The 16,726-nt window shown below is 40.8% G+C and overlaps 1 protein-coding gene across 2 annotated transcripts in view; it reads right to left on the bottom strand.

The window, feature by feature from the left end:
• Positions 1–4,217: 4,217 nt before the first annotated feature.
• Positions 4,218–16,726, bottom strand: part of LOC113638191 — a 37,396-nt gene continuing 24,887 nt past the window's right edge. For both annotated transcript variants that reach the window (XM_027139222.2, XM_027139221.2), the window contains exon 2: positions 4,218–9,255. In XM_027139222.2, the coding sequence (XP_026995023.2) occupies positions 5,256–9,255 (4,000 nt within the window). In that variant the 3' untranslated portion in view covers positions 4,218–5,255. The remainder of the gene's footprint in view (positions 9,256–16,726) is intronic.

Here is a 16,726-nt window from a genome sequence, read left to right as displayed (position 1 = left end):
TTCAAAGAATTAATGAAATAATTTTATTTTGCTGCACCAAAAGGTATCTTCCATACAAGGCAAAGTCTACACAGTGAAGAGGCAAATTCTAGTGTTTCAGCTCTCTTTTTTGTACACCAGGGGTGTGTGTGTGTGTGTGTGTGTGTGTGTGTGTGTGTGTGTGTATGTGTGTGTGTGTGCGCATGCACGCATGTGTGTGCATGTGCGTGCATGTGCTGATGTGTCACCACAGAGAGGGACTCTCCGAGTTCTGAGGGGATAAGGCGCCAAAACAGTGAAATATTGGTAACTTTTAGAGAATACTTTAGAGAAATTGGCCAGCCCTGGGGAATATTTTTTATATACCAGAAAGGGTGTGAACAAAAATAAGGGGAATGCTGCTGTGAGTAGTATTATTTTTGTCAAAGTATTTACTGATGTAAATAGTTTGGAAGAAGAGGCTGAACACCCACTGTAGACATGACATAACCAGTAAAGCACTGAATGGTCTCACGCCACAATACCTGAGTGAACTTTTGTTTTTTAAACCATGCCTATTTCAGACAAATGAAAGTGACGTGACATGCAGCTAAGTATGGTGAACCATACTCAGAATTCGTTCTCTGCATTTGACCCATCCAAAGTGCACACACACAGCAGTGAACACACCCCCGGCAGCCATTTATGCTGCGGCGCCCGGGGTACAGTTGGGGGGTTCGGTGCCTTGCTCAAGGGCACCTTAGTCGTGGCCGGCCCGAGACTCGAACCCACAACCTTAGGATTACGAGTCAGACTCTCTAACCATTAGGCCACGACTTGCCCTTAATGGTGTGGAGCACTTCAAGTAGTAAAGGCTACAATGTGAGACAGAGGCTACAGCATCTCCTACAAAACCCCACAGTTATGGATCAGTTTAAGTTAGTGTTTAAGTCCAGGCTTATCTTCTTCTTCTTAGGTAATGGAGCAGATCTGGAGGGTTCATGAGCATGTCTGGATGCAGTCGTCTGACCAGTCAGGTTTGCTGACTGTGGAGTGGTTGGACACTTTGTCCCAGGAAGAATTCATGTCCGTATCACCTTCTTTATCTCCCTACCAGTTATGCTGTTATAGCTATTCTTGCCAGCTTCCCTGGCTGCACTTTGTACATAACGTGGTAGCTCAAGTGGATAAGGATCACAAACAATTAGCACTGCTAACCCTTAGCACTGCCACGCCCAGCGTGACCAATTTTGGAATGCTTCTCTTTTTCTACTCATCCTGAGGGATCCAGAGATTGATAGATAGAGGGAAGAGAGACTTCGATAAGCTTCACAGCTGTCCTCACCATATGCTGCGATATCTTCTTGCAATATGAAACTCCGAAACCAGGCAGTGATGCAGCTGCTCAGGATGCTCTCAGTGGTCCATCTGTTGAATGGGGCCAGGATGGGGGAAGGGGATGGCTTTCCTCAGCCTTTACAGGAAGCTGCTGGGCATTCTTGGTGATGGAACTGGCGTTGTGTGTCCAGGTGAAGTTTTCCGCCAGATAAACTCCAAGGAATTTGGTACTCTTGACAATCTCCATGGAGGATTCATCTATGTTCAGTGTAGAATTGTCAGTCTGTGCTCTCCTAAAGTCAACAACCATCCGATTAAATGATTATTATTCTGGGAATATCCAAAGCACAATGCAGAATATGCACAGACTTAAGGCATATTAGTGTTAAGCACAAATGGCAAGGCAAGGCAAGTTTATTTGTATAGCACATTTCATACACAAAGGTCATTCAAAGTGCTTTACATAGAAATTAGAATATATATGTAAAAATTAGAGACACAAGATAAAATCATAAAAAAACAAAGAACAATTAAAGAAAATAAATGTGATTTTAATAAAAACAGTTTAAAATATGTTAAAAAGAATAATAAGTATAAAGTGACACATAAAAGAGAAAAGGTTTAAAAGACACTCACCCATGATAAAGATTGTTTAAAAGGAAGATTGCTAATTTCGCAATATACTATAATATACTTTTTCTTTACTTACCCACTGCTTTATTTCTGCTAAAGTGGTAATTGACTTGATGCAGTTAGGAATATGTGACCATTCGTTCAACGTTGCCTCTACCATCCAGATCATCCTGATCTATCCTAATATGGATAGAAGCACTGGAGACTATGGTGCCAACTTTGAAATGCTGTTGCCGTGGATGGGATCCAGGGCCCTGGGGTGTTCCAAGCCTAGTACTCTCAAGCCTAGTACTCTCAAGCCTACCACTCTGATTGGTAGCTCAAGTTGTGAATTAGTTTTTCCTTTTTCCTTTATACTACATTTCCCACAATCCTCTTCCATTAGATGTGTTACGTATTGTATTGTTTACTTGAATCTGATGGGTTGTATACTTGTCATTAGTAGGTTTATAGATATTATGCTTGATGTTGCATGACTTCCATCCTTATTATTATTTGTGAGCTTGATTTCTCTGTTGTATTTTTTGTAGTGACCAGAAAACCATCTTTACCATTTTTACCATCCTGTGCATCCTAAGCATTCCACTTATCCTGTGAAACCCGTGTACTGTGCATCCAGTTTTATTGTCAACAAGAATAAATAAGAGCAAAGGGATTAAGTTGTTCTGTATTTTAACAAGACACATCACCAAGTTCTACATGTCCACTGAACCTTGGGTACCTTTAACATCTGTTATCCATCACTCTTAATTGTTTTAATTGGTCCGGCCGACAGTCAGGCCCTCCCCGTTTAACCGTTCATAAGCTACTACACCGAATGGAAGACTAGAGACAAAGAGGAATTGAAATCCTTACAGAGCTCCCTCAAGAAGCTGATGCATGGCCTCCAATGCCTTGATCATGCCTGCGGCCAATGGTGCAGCCTCCGCTGACCTGCTCACATCTGAGGATGATAGTGCGGCATCTCATGACCTGCTCATGCAGGAGGCTATTGGGCCAGCAATACCCACTCTAGGAAGAAAATTGTTGACACTGCTGGATTTGGACTAGTATGCTCCTTGTCTGCTCCCAAACTCCTCTGGAATGGACAATGCCTGCCTCTGGACCTTGGGTATTGCTTAGACTTCTCACCAAGAAGTGCAGGACCACCAGGTAAGGGGGATATATGTCACCCATTGTCACATTTGTTGACATTGCCACATGTGTATTGTTTTGGTTCCTGTCCGGTCTCCTCCCTTGTATTGTCATTGGTTGTCTCTTGGTTGTCATTGTATTTCTTAGATTGCTTCCTATCTCTCATTAAAACAACATCATTTGCGTCTGTCTCAGCCCTCAGTTTCATGACAGCCAGAGAAACTCCACTTCTCAGATTGTTCAGAAAAACAAATAAATCTCAGCTCAAGCCCAGTTTAGTCAGAATTCACCTAGGTTTATTTAAATGCATGCTGGTTAAAGCATAAATGCAAAGACCAAGAAAAGACCAATTCTTGCAGGTTAATATCGCTCTCAAGCGTCCACGACTCAAGGGTGGGATGCAGATACTATATCAGTATACTTAACAAAGCTTAGCAGCAGTACAGCAAAGCACTGGATTGGTTTGTAATGGTTCATGCTATGTTTGTTCATTCCAAGCATTTATTACCTAATACATATATGTCTATTAAAGGTGGGGTGCACGATGTTTGAGAAATGTTTCAGAAAACTGAGTCAGGCCAACAAACAAAACAAACGTGTAGCCAATTAGCAGAAAGGGGCTTGTCTTGTCAATATGTGGTGGAGAGAGTGTTCAGTGCGCATGTCTGACATTAGCAGAAAGGGGCGTGTCTTGCCAATAGAGGCGGAGAGAGTGTTCAGTGCGCATGTCTGACATTAGCAGAAAGGGATGTGTCTTGTCAATGGGGTGGACAGAGTGTTCAGTGCGCATGTCTGACATTAGCATAAAGGGGCATGTCTTGTCAATGGGGTGGAGAGAGTGTTCACTGCGCATGTCTGACATTAGCAGAAAGTGATTGAAACATTGACATGGCGGATAAAAACAAAAAGTGAAAAAAGGCTTACGATAAGACAAGGAGTAGGACCCGTGTTAATATAGGATCAGCTTTCCAGCACTGGAGAGAACTGAATGTCTTCTGGGTGAAACGGAGCTAAACCTTTCACGGTACAACACACAGTACTACAAAAACACATTTGTATTACCATAGTATTACTCATTGAGTTCATTTATTGATAAAAATATCCCCTCGGCCATCCGCCCCAACAGGTTCCGCAAGAACAGTTGCCTGGGTTACGTATGTATGTGTAGGGCGGAGCTATCAAAACAGGGGTGACACCCATTTGGGTCAAGGGCGTGTTTGTTTTGGTGATTTCTAATGTCAACATTGGCTTTCAAGCATCATGCACCCCACCTTTAATTGTTCATGTAGGCCCTTGCAGTTTCCGGACAATATTTTGCAGATGTTCAGAAAACTGTACCAAAGGATTATCACATGACAGAAAGTAAGAAACGAAAATTAGATCAAACTGAGGTCACAAAAACATTTGTAGATAGGAAATAGGATATTATTCCATTTCTTCCACAAGGTCAAGTAAGACTACTGAATCAGGTCTTTTGATTACACCTCACCTGTTTATTCGTTCATTTTACTATTACAGTTTTTTCCTATTATTAATTTTTCTCTGACCTCCTAATTCAGTCACAGCTGCTTGCACATTTTATGGGCTTCTTGTTTTTTCTTTAATTTTGATCAAATTACCAAAATGTTTTCCCTCCTGGTTTACATATCACTTCAAACATATTTTGCTGAGTTTTGTTTTTGCTTTCAGACCCGTTTTGCACTTAAACACTTCCTGCAACAGCTCTTCAGCTTCAAAGGTTGTGGTTTCCTATCAGTAATATGCTACCACAAACTGCTGCTTAGGTATATCTGATTACCATCAAAACAATCCCAAAGACAGTTTTTATTTAGAACTGATACAGCACTACAGTCTAAAACATTACAGATAAGCAGATAAGTAACTAATGTCAATTTCAACTTGATCAAATCATACAATTTGCATAGATTACTGCAAATATTGCATTTAAGGCAAAAGAAATGCAGCCTAAAAATGGAAATCGGCCTCGGACTGTCTGCGCATAGCCGTAAGCCATAAACAAATGCCTCAGCTAACCTCACTTCAGAAGATTGGAATTGGTATTCATCAAAAATAAAAACATAAAATTATTGAAAACCCAGCATAAATGTTTATTTCTGTTTAGTTTATGCAAACCTTTACACATGTTCTTCAGCCCTTTTTCTCCTTTATTCCCATTTATTTGATTGTTTCTGTCAAATAGCCAGGAGTTTTTCTTTCAGAGCTATTTTCAATGTTTGTATTTTGGACTTCAGATGATCCTCCACATGCTTCTTCTTTGACTTCTTTTGTGGATGTATGAATGTGCTCTTCCATTGGCTGTAGACCTTTTCCATAGCTGATTGCTCATCTGTGTAGTACTTTTCAGTATTTGGACTGGGAGAAACTGTGAGGTAAACAGGAGCCGAGTGCAAGTTCCTTTCACGATGGAAGTTTGAATTGCTACTCTTGGATCCATAATTTTCTAATCTCAGTTTCTTTGACTGGTTGTGTTGTCCATTGTGTCCTTTTCCCATGATGATTGGTCTCTTTTGCTTATGGGGTAATGCATTCTTGAGTTTAGGTGTTCCACTGCCCCTTGGCATTTGAGCAGGAGTACCTACTTTTGTTTTGAGGGAAAGCGGATCAGCACATGTCTTTCTGACAGGAAAGTTACCACTTTGTTTGCTATCATCACTACACTGGCCACCATTCCTAGATGTAGACCTGTGGTCACTTGGATGTTTGAAGGTCCGAATATTTTTAATAACAATATCAGGGCTGAATCTGATATCATCTGCATCAGGAACTACGTCAGTTTTGGGGGATTTTACATTATCAAAAGGCGAATTCCTTGATTGAGCTTCTATTAGTGATGACGCCATAGTGATGTTGCTGTTCTTGGTGCCTGCTGTTCCATGGTGTGGGTCTCGAGCAGTTGGTGGACTAGACCTTTGTGTCTGTTCATCTGGATTAGAATCTCTCATCACATCAGATCCATTAGATTTTTGGGTGGATGTGATCATGTTGCCACACTCTGGGCTTACAGATACACTTGGATATTTAATTGGTTTTCCAGACTGTCTAGTAAGACTTTGTCTCTTGTTGTCCGTATTAAGTACCTCCTCCATAGGGGTGAGCAAAGTTTCATCTTCATCAAAATTAAGTACTGGTGTCTCATTCCAGCAACTTGGGCAGAAATTGTCACTGCCATCTCCTAAGCCAATCATGTGAGAGCAAGTGAATTTGAAGTCATCTTGTGGTTTTACATTGACTGACTGGTTTTGTGTGACCAAATCCTTTCTTTCCTTTCTGTGGCATATCTGAGGAGGCTCTCTATTCTTGTCCCTTTCAAAACAATCAGCAAAGATTTTTCTAGCTTCCTCAGATGAGAGAAGGATGATTTCAGGTAAGTCATCTGTGAAATCTGTATTGTCAGAAACATCTGCCTCTTCAAATACATCACTATTATTTGTTTCACATTCATTAGAACTGCTTGCAAGTGATTGCTCATTGCATGCTCGCATGTTATCTTTGACCGTATCTATTTCATCATGTAGTTGCTGGGTGAATTGTTTTTTTGATATTCTGTGCATCTCAGAGAGTTTAGTGGGTGTTCGACGTACACAACCTTTCTCAACAATCATCTTGTCTTTCTTGCAATCAGCAGTTGGAAGTATCATTGAAGAATGTTCAGGTTTCCTCATCTGATCTTCAGGAATGTTATCTGTTGTGGTCTTTGGTATGTCTTTAGGAACATTCACACACACATCTTCAGGATTATCTGTACCGGTCTGGGCTACACTGTCTACAACAATCATAACACTTTCAGACACTGACTGTGAAATCTTCTTGAACCATGTGGGGTTACTGTCTGAAATGGGTTCCTCAAAAACATTATCCACATCAGCTGGTTGTCCATCCACATTCAGCCAGGATGATTTAAAGCCCTCAAATGGTATTGTGGTTTCATTTGTCAGGGTTTGGGGACAATTTTCCAGCATTTTTATGTGTTTAGGTAAAATGTACTGAAGAACCAGAGAATGCATTTCTTTTACACACAATTCAGATGAAATTTTAAATATATCCTTTAATGCTGCTAAATGGGCCAAGTTTTTCTTGTCCCCATTATAGAACAGATCTACAATGCACTTTACAACATTTATCATCGATTTGTCTCTCTCTGCTGGTTTGACCTCTAAAGAGTTCACCAAATCCTTCAGTTCCTGCAAAGTATATTCAACCACTGGAACTGTGGACAAATCAAATACAGTGTCTTCAGAAGACGATTCAAGTTGTTGGACATCACTTTGTTCTACTGAAACTTTTGATGTTGAGTCGACAGCGTGAACAGAATCTTGAAGTTTGTTAGAGATTTGGGTTGTACACAAAGGGTCATTTTCACACTGAGTAATCTCACAGCTTTGAGAGCTTGATGTTGGATCTTTATCAGATGTAGGCATTTCAGAGATTGATCCAAGTCTTGGTAATGAACTTGGTAAAGATGGTACCTGAGGCAGACCCTCAATGAGATTAAAGACCGCATTTGGTACGTTTGTCTCCTTCTCCATGTTCTTACGCTCCTCAAAAACATTCTTAGCACTATTTGTTTTCAAGACAGGCCTGAAATTGGTGCTTGTAGTAACATCATTCTGGTATCCATGACTACAGGCCTGCTGAGAATTGGGTGGAACAACAGCTACTACCTCGTTCACTTGAACTATGCCGAGCTGTGAATTTACCAGCATTTCCGACACAGCTGGGTCTATGCAGGACTCCATCTGGTCATTTCTCTTTTTCCAATTAGTCCTCTCATTCTGCCTTGGCGGTTGTGGACCTGCAAGATGACTAATTGCATTCCCCCTTGAAATACCTGGTTCTTTAGCAGGTTCCTTCTGCTTCTGACCTTGCCTTGCCTTGTCTTGACTGTAGTTTTCTGCAGTAGTGATGAATCTTGCTGTATGGTCATATGTAGATTGCTGGGATCCACCTTTGCTCTTAGCAGACTGGGAGACAACACTGGAGTTCTGACTGTTGTCATTTTGCAGTAAAGTTTTTAATAGAATACAATGAGAGTATTTAGCAGATCCTGAACCTGAAGTGGAAGATGATGTGTGACTGGTGGAAGAGCTAATAGAGGTTATGCCTTGGGAGTTTGCAGTCATTCCACTCACTGTGTTTGATTGTAGACCTTGTTGATGTGTACTGCTTGGAATAGCAGTAAATGTTGCAAAGTTTGTGTTGTGATGGCCAGAAATATTTGTGGCCTGAGACTGGATTCTGTCTTTAGGTAAAATGGGAACAAATTGTTTCCGACTTTGCTTAACCTGGGCAGAATTCACATGCCTGTTTGGCAGATATGGGGTTTTTCTTGGGGGTTTTATTTGCTTTAACTCAATGTAACCATCATATTCTCTGGATGGTAAAGGGTGGCGTAATGGTTTTTGAACCTGACTCTGACTCTTCTGACAGCTGTTAATTATAAACCTTGAAGGTTGCAGTGAATTCACTGGTACACGTGATGCAGCAGGAACATGTGCTACAGAGCTGGGTGTTTCATTGTGTTGTCCTACTGCACTAATTTGTCCTTGATTCATGATAGTTGTCAGTGCTGATTGATTAATCTGAGAATTTAAAGATGCCTCCTGTGACTGAGCTGCAGGCTGGTGTGTAGCACGTACTCCATGGTGTCTGTTTAAAGGGTGTTGCCAAGGTGGAATTAAACCATACCTACAACAACTATTTTTAAATACACAATTTGTATTGCTACAAGTACATCTGATACTTTGCATGGAGTGCAGGTCCTTATAATTCCTCTGATAAGTGGTATTTAAGACCGGTGGATCACAGTCGAGGTTTCCTGCCTTTAAAGATGCATGGTGTACAATATGTGATGGAGGATTACTGCCAGAAGCTGGAGATTTGTAAAGCAACTGATTGTGGAATCCACTGTTCCACATCTGTGGAGTCCAGTTTGGTTGCAAATTAGCTGATCTTGACATAGGCTCAGAGAAAGCATGCGGATTGCTTAATCTGACAGATTGTTGATCAAAGCTTTTTTGCTGTAGATCGTATTCCATCTTCTGTGTTGGGCAAAATGGCCTGCTAGAGAGAGTCTGGGGTGGATAAGGTAGCCTGCTCTGTATGACAGGTGGAGTCCATGTGCTCATTTCCATTCTGACAGGTGATCTCATTCTTATGTGGACACTGGCAGATCTGAAAGAATAAGAAATAAATACAGTGGGCAAATACAACATATTCACAAAGTACATAATAATAAATACTTATGCATTATATACCAACCTAATAATCCAGGAAATTTGCTTACTGAATTTGGAATTAATTTAGTTTGTATGCCATTCTAAGTCTTTATACCTACATTGATTATAATATCATTAACTATTACCTTTATTAATAAAAGTAACCTCTCAAATGACCAATCACATGGGCCATAATGTCAGCATAACTTATTGCCTTGTGAAAGAAATGTTTTATGTTTCTAGAAATTTCTGTCTTGTCCAACATTGTAATAATAATAATAATAATAATAATAATAATAATAATAATAATAATAATAATAATAATAATAATAATAATAATAATAATAATAATAATAAAAGTCAAACCTGAACACAAAGTATTAAATAAAATACTCTGAATGAAATAAAAACAAGGGAATAGAAATGCATTTTTAACCCGTTTTTTAATAATAAAACAGTGGGTGCCTGCTGATGTAGAGGCAAGTTTTTCCATAGCCTAGGAGCAGCAACAGAGAAGGCTCTGTCTCCTCTAAGCTTCCTCTTTGACCTTTTTGTCCAGAAGCAATTGATCAGCTGAATGAGTGAAGCAGTTCCATAAGGTATGTCGGGGTCTGACCATTTAAAGATTTAACAACAAATAAAAGCACTTTAAACTGAACCCTATAGTACACCGGCAGCCAGTGAACTGAGGCCAAAATCGGTGTTATACGGTCATACTTCCTTGAACCAGTCAAAGACTGGCAAAACAACAAAGACTGGCTAAGACCATTATAAAGTGCATTACATTATTCTAGTCGAGATATAATAAAGGTATGGATTACCGTCTCAAATTGTTGCCTGGACACAAGAAGTTTTATTTTTGCCAGGCGCCTTAGATGAAAAAAGCTGGACTTCACAACTGCACTAATCTGGCTATCCAATTTAATATCAACATCCATTTTAAAGCCCAAGTTAGATACCACAGGTCTAATGCCCCTTTTCCAACCGAAAGAACCCGGTGCTGGTTCAGAGCTAGCGCTGGTGCTGGTTCAAAGTTCCACCGGCGAACCTTCTAAGAACAGGTTTGCCTTTCCACCGGCTAGAGAGCATCACAGCACCAAGTGTGACGTCACTGTATACGTGTCACATGTCCCAGCAACGTTAACGCAGCAACGGCAAACACAAACACAACAACAACAATGACGGATGTTGCTTTACATCCAAACGCTGCGAATCCAACGTGTTCGTGCAGCTCCATGTAATCTGTATAAATGGAGGTTGTAATCGATAAAGTAAAGTTATTTTATCATTAACACAGAAAAAAGTTAGCCTTAGCATGTAGCTACCTACTGTCATGTGTGCTGATAAGTGATTATATTGCAGTAAAGTAAAACTGTATTAAACATTAGTATACTTAAGGTACATTATCAAATGCGCTAACAGTAACCCCGCCCACAGCCCCATCCACAGCCCCTGACACAAGCGGTTCTTAAGTCTAGACCAGCAACGTTTTGGTGCTAATTAAGAACCACTTTTCCTGGTTCAGAGCCGGTGCTTTGGCTGTCGAAACAGAAAGAACTGCTTCTAAATCAGGCTCTCGCTCCGAACCAGCTCTCAAACTGCCTCAGTGGAAAAGGGGCATAACATAGGATGCCCAAGGATCCAGGTCAATAGGGGGTGACTTACAGGAGCCACTTGGGCCAAAAAACATCACCTATCTTGTTCTCATTAAAATGGAGAAAATTCACTGCCATCCAAGCTTTAATGACATCAAGACATGAAAGGAGATGTGCAACAGAGGAACCCTCCTTTCACTTGTATGTAGATTTTGGTATCATCTGCATAACAGTCAAAGGGAATACAATGGTGTCTAATGATGGATCCAAAGGGAAGGAGATAAAGTGAAAAGAGTAATGGCCCCAGAACTGACCCCTATGGAACCCTAGGACAAGGGAGCAGTGGAGGATTCTAGACCACCTAGACCCACAGAAAAAGTCATTTTTGTTAAGTATGACCTGAACCACTATAACAGCATCACGGAGAACCTGAGGGGTTAATATCATTACCAGTTGAAAGCAGTCAAAAACAACACAGCACGGAACAGAGACAGAGGGGTCAGTAACCGTATGAGGGATAAGAGCCCTGATGGTGGCCACCTTATCCACAAAAAAACTGAAGGAAGCTATTACACAACTCAGAAGAGGCTTCCAAGCAAGCAGACTGTGAAAAAGCACATGTGGATTATAACAGTTGGAAGAAATTATGGACGAAATATGATGACTTTTGGCCTCTTTAATTGTGTTCTGATAATTATGCCACCTACATTCAGCTCTTCGACACTCACGTCTGAGTGCCCGAGATCTGTCACTAAACCTGGGATCAGTTGTGGCTGCTTAGTTTTTAGTGGGGTCACACAGTCAATGATGGTCTGTATGTGAGCAGAAAACCAGTTTCCCTTTTACAATGTTCATCAAAAACTGTACTTACATCAATCGTCATTTAAAAACCAATCTGGAAGCTGCTCGTTCTTTCTCTCTGCAAGGTTCTGTTTCCCTATAGGATAGTATCGTCGCCCCAGTCCCACACTGAGTCCCACACTGTACTTTGATTCAGACAGGAGGTTGATAACAACTTGACGTGACTTCTGCAGCAGTCTGTCGCCTCTCAGGTGGTCCTGTGGACAAACAAACTATCCCGGACGAGCCCCCAGAAAATGTGGAGGAAATTCTATTCTATTAATCAGAGATAATAGTTCAACTTTTCCTAATTTGCAGAGAAGAATGCAGCAGAGTCCTGTGGAATATCAAACTTCTTTATTCAAATACACTTGCAAGTGTGAAGTCAGTCTGTCCAGACCTAAGTCTGAACAGAGTGAGTTAGTTGGATGTGAGGCAGTTCTCTATTTATACAGGGCGCTTCACCAAAGGTTTGTGATTGTGTGTATGCGGTGTCGTACTCTGATCTTTTCTTCTCAAATCTAAACATTGCACAAGCAGGGCAAGGGTCACACTGTTATTTTCCATACATCTGCAATGTTCTTATCTTTTATGCATAGTGTGCAGTTTGGAAAACAGTTCGGTCCCCCTTTGTTATCTTTGCTGTTCCTAGTTTCAGGTGTGTGAGTGTATTGGTACAGAATGTTCAAATGTTCATTTTTGTAATTACAATGGTCATAGTTGTCAGAAGATCAGAAAAATATTTGATAAAGTCCTTATTATATCTAGGAGACCGATAAAAACAGAGCTATCAAGTGTCACTCATTTGGAATCAAGTGCGTCTCCCCTGGAGTCCTTAGTCGAGCCTGACACTTATCAGCCAATCAAAAAAAGAGGCTACACAATAGCCAATCAGAAAATAGCACTATTGTATATGGGTAAGATTTAACACAACAACCAATAAAAAAGAGATCCTAGAATTGTTCAGCATCATCCTCGTTCACCCACAGAGAAAACCACTGGAGCTGCGAGCATCACTTTGAGCACAGGGTAAGTCATGATCTCCTGTTGACACAAACAATGACATTGTGACTGCTGATAATCAGCAGGAGTTTTTCATGTGTGTCTGTAACTTAGCCAACAGTTTTACAGCCTGTTTGTTCACTGACAACACCTGCTCAGAACAAGTAGTCTAGGCCAGTGGTTCTCAAACTGGGGGAGATGGTGCCAGGGGGCCCTGGTTCACTGACAACACCTGCTCAGAACAAGTAGTCTAGGGCAGTGGTTCTCAAACTGGGGGCCCTGAGATGGTGGTTAGACATATTTTAAAATATGTCACTCTTGCCTGTCTTCAAAACTTAAGAGCCCTGTAAATAACAGCTCACAACACAGGGTTGGATCGGCCAATTTTAAATAAGGTCACTTCAAAACTGGAAAAGGAAGATATAAAGGAGTGCTGCTTTCACTTACAATCCTCTTTATGTGGGGGCAGTCGTGGCCTAATGGTTAGAGAGTCTGACTTTTAACCCGAAGGTTGTGGGTTCGAGTCTCGGGCCGGCCACAACTGAGGTGCCCGTGAGCAAGTCACCGAACCCCCCCAACTGCTCCCCGGGCGCCGCAGCATAAAGGGCTGCCCACTGCTCCGGGTGTGTGTTCACAGTGTGTGTGTTCATTGCTGTGTGTGTGCACTTTGGATGGGTTAAATGCAGAGAACAAATTCTGAGTATGGGTCACCATACTTAGCCATATGTCACTTCACTATGTCACTTATAAACAATTGCCATTCTGCCACCTCGGCTTGATGACCATGGGGAATTAAAACAGCCGTAGCTCAGACCGAGCGCTGGAATCCTCATCAGTCAGCCATGTTTCAGTTATCAGTCCGTGATCTGGCATTCAGTCCGTGATCTGGCATTTAGCAAGCCAAACCTGGTAGAAGATGGAGCCTCCAGCAGCACGGGGAACCCGGGGAAGGGGATTTAGCTGATGTAGGTTCACGCCGCGAAAGTGGAGCCTAGGAGAGGCCGGGCGACAGGGCCAAAGCACCTCATTTTCCGGGAAACCAACAACTGGAACCAGACAGCCTTCAATCGGATCCAGGAAGAGCCAGTACACAGAGGGTCGAGGGAAGAGTCCGGGAAGAATTTCTGCCTATGCATCTATTAGGTGATGCCTTTGGCCTTTTTTCACTGTCACAAAAAGCTCTAACAAAAGGATGTTCTATGCTCCAGGGAAGTCATACAGCCAACGCAGATTCATGCTTTTGTTTCAGAGATACTATAGCCAAAATTTAGCATTTCAACACTTATCTCATATACATAATTTCTTTAGATTTATTCTATTCAAAACAGTAATCGTTAACATTAATACTACATAGGGTTGCAAAATTCCAGGAACTTTCCATGGGAATTAACGGGAATATTTAAAAAATGCAGAGTTGCCTATAACAAGGAACTTAAATGTAGTTAAAAAAAATCTTGCAGAATAATTATGTTTAAAACAATAAGATTTAATGCAATAAGATTTAATGCAATTTGTACCCTGCGTTCCACAGTCACTTGTACACTGCTTATGGCTTGCTGGCAGAGGTGGCAAAAGTACACACATATTCTTTACTCAAGTAGAAGTACAGATACTCATTTTTTAAAAGACTCCAGTAAAAGTAGTGACTACACTCTTTTACTCAAGTTAAAGTAACGAAGTATGGGCGCTGGCATGTACTTAAGTAAAAAGTTACCGTTACTACATGTTATATATATATATATGTGTGTGTGTGTGTGTGTGTGTGTGTGTGTGTGTGTGTGTGTGTGTGTGTGTGTGCATGTGCGTGCGTGTGTGTGTGTATGTATATGTATATATAATTTTGGAGTGTGCCGATGGATATTTGTGTTCATCAGCCACAAGATTGTTGCAAAAGGCAGGCACTGATGTAGGTGAGGTTGGGTGGAGTCAGCGTTCACATTCATCCCAAAGGTGTTCAGTAGGGATGAGATCAGAAAACCACATATAGCAGGAAATGTCAGGTGACCCAATACTTTTGGAAATATAATGTATACCAAGTGTATCATCAAGGCCATATCCCAAACTGTAGGGAGATTCCAGCTCTGTCATTGAAAACAACTCAAAATTGTTGTGATGTTTTACAAATGAGAAAATTAATGTTAATTAAATTAAGCACTTGTTTTTTTGTGTTGACACCAGGGGGGGTTCTAGGATTACAGGGGGGTTTAGCCCTCAGTGAGAATTTAAAACAAGAAAAGTTTTATATTATATATTATGACAACTCTGGTAATAAGAATAGTGAAATTTCACTGCTTTTGGTTGCCGTCTTTGCGATTAACGTTATAGATAAACGCCTCCAGCTCTGACTGCGCGTGCACGCTGCGCGTACCTGTGCTTTTCTGTTCAAATAAGGCAGACAGCTGAAGACGCACTTTTGAAAGACTACAACACACGCGTGTAAAAGCAAAGTAAAAAAAATCGCTCTTGGATCAAACTGACCGACGACATGTCCTGCATTTTAACGTCATTTTTATTGTTTATTTATGAAAGTAAAAATTATCCGCCCCTGGTTGACACAATTCGCAACGCATTCGCCAGGAATCCTTTTTGACGCCGATTATTTCAATCATCTCCCTCATATATGGCCATGTGTGTTCAGGAATGTCCTCGTTGTTAGTTATTTTAACATCGGTGACTCCCTCTGAATTAACATTAGCCATTCCTTTTGTAGGTGTGCTGCTCATTGTTAGCTCCGCTATACTTAGTCTATGTCTGATAGCCAGTAAATAATACAGTACACCAGTCACATGGGGAAAAAGCCGCACAATGATAGGATGATAGGCTGGAAACAGCGCTCAATGAGAAGAAATAATACTAAAAGTAACGAGTCCGTTTTGAAGATGTAAGAAGTAAAAAGTTATTTGTGTAAAAATGTAATGAGTAAAAGTAAAAAGTTGTCCGAAAAATAAATAGTGGAGTAAAGTACTGATACCAGAAAAATGTACTTAAGTACAGTAACGAAGTATTTTTACTCCGTTACTTCCCACTTCTGCTTACTGGAGGGTGTTGGAACTCAGAGAGCCCGCCTCCAAGTGGGCAAGGTGCACTCTTAGACTTTTAGCCAAATATTAACTATTTAAACTAAACTTTACTGATAACACTATAATTAATACAAATAAAACAATGAGAAGACTCTCCAGACCTTTATGAGAATGAACAAACTTCTTTATTGCAGTCAATCAGCCAACACTTCCATTGAGCTCAAGGAAAAATCTCTAAGTCAAAAGCAATCAAATGAAAAACCCAAAAGAACATCCACCTGCAACCCAAAACGTTCAAACTCTCCCCAGAAAATCTCTTCAATATATACCCTGGTGCCGCTAGGCCCCTCCTCTTTAATTTACATACATTCAATCAATTTCCCATTATTTCTCAAAGTTATATTTGAAGTCTGGGCATCCCTGCTTAGACTGCTGCCCCCGCGACCCGGCCCCGGATAAGCTGTAGAAAATGGATGGATGGATGGATGGATATTTGAAGCCCCGTCTAATCATTTACATGACCTTTCTGACTTCCCTATATTTCCCAGAATCAAGGTCTGCCCTTTACTCATATACCCATATATGGATATTCCTACCATTTTAATTTCTTATTATTTTCGACCTACTTCTTCATTGTTATTAAAAAATGTGCTCAAGCGATCTTCACTTCCTTGTTCTTGTCACTTTACTTCCTTGTTCTTGTTGAGTCTCAATCTTCAGTGACAGACGTCTTGTGGATTAATCCTCTTTTACAGCTACAATGAGTAAGGGGTTTTTACACCTGGTCACTTCATGCGTTTTCTGTGATCAGATAGCTATCCGATTGTAAAAAGACCAGGTCTAAATGCCCTCTGAAACGGTTTTGAGGTGGATAAAAATCCGATGGTACAAACCCCTTCAGGAGGTGGTCTGGGACTCATTTCAGATGAAACTGGACAGGTGTAAATGAATGTGGTTGTTCAAGCCACAT

The sequence above is a fragment of the Tachysurus fulvidraco genome, chromosome 10, assembly GCF_022655615.1.
Source record: "Tachysurus fulvidraco isolate hzauxx_2018 chromosome 10, HZAU_PFXX_2.0, whole genome shotgun sequence".
Lineage (NCBI taxonomy): Eukaryota > Metazoa > Chordata > Actinopteri > Siluriformes > Bagridae > Tachysurus > Tachysurus fulvidraco.
The sequence above is the reverse complement of the archived record's forward strand: the minus strand, read 5'-3'. Positions and strand labels throughout refer to the sequence as shown.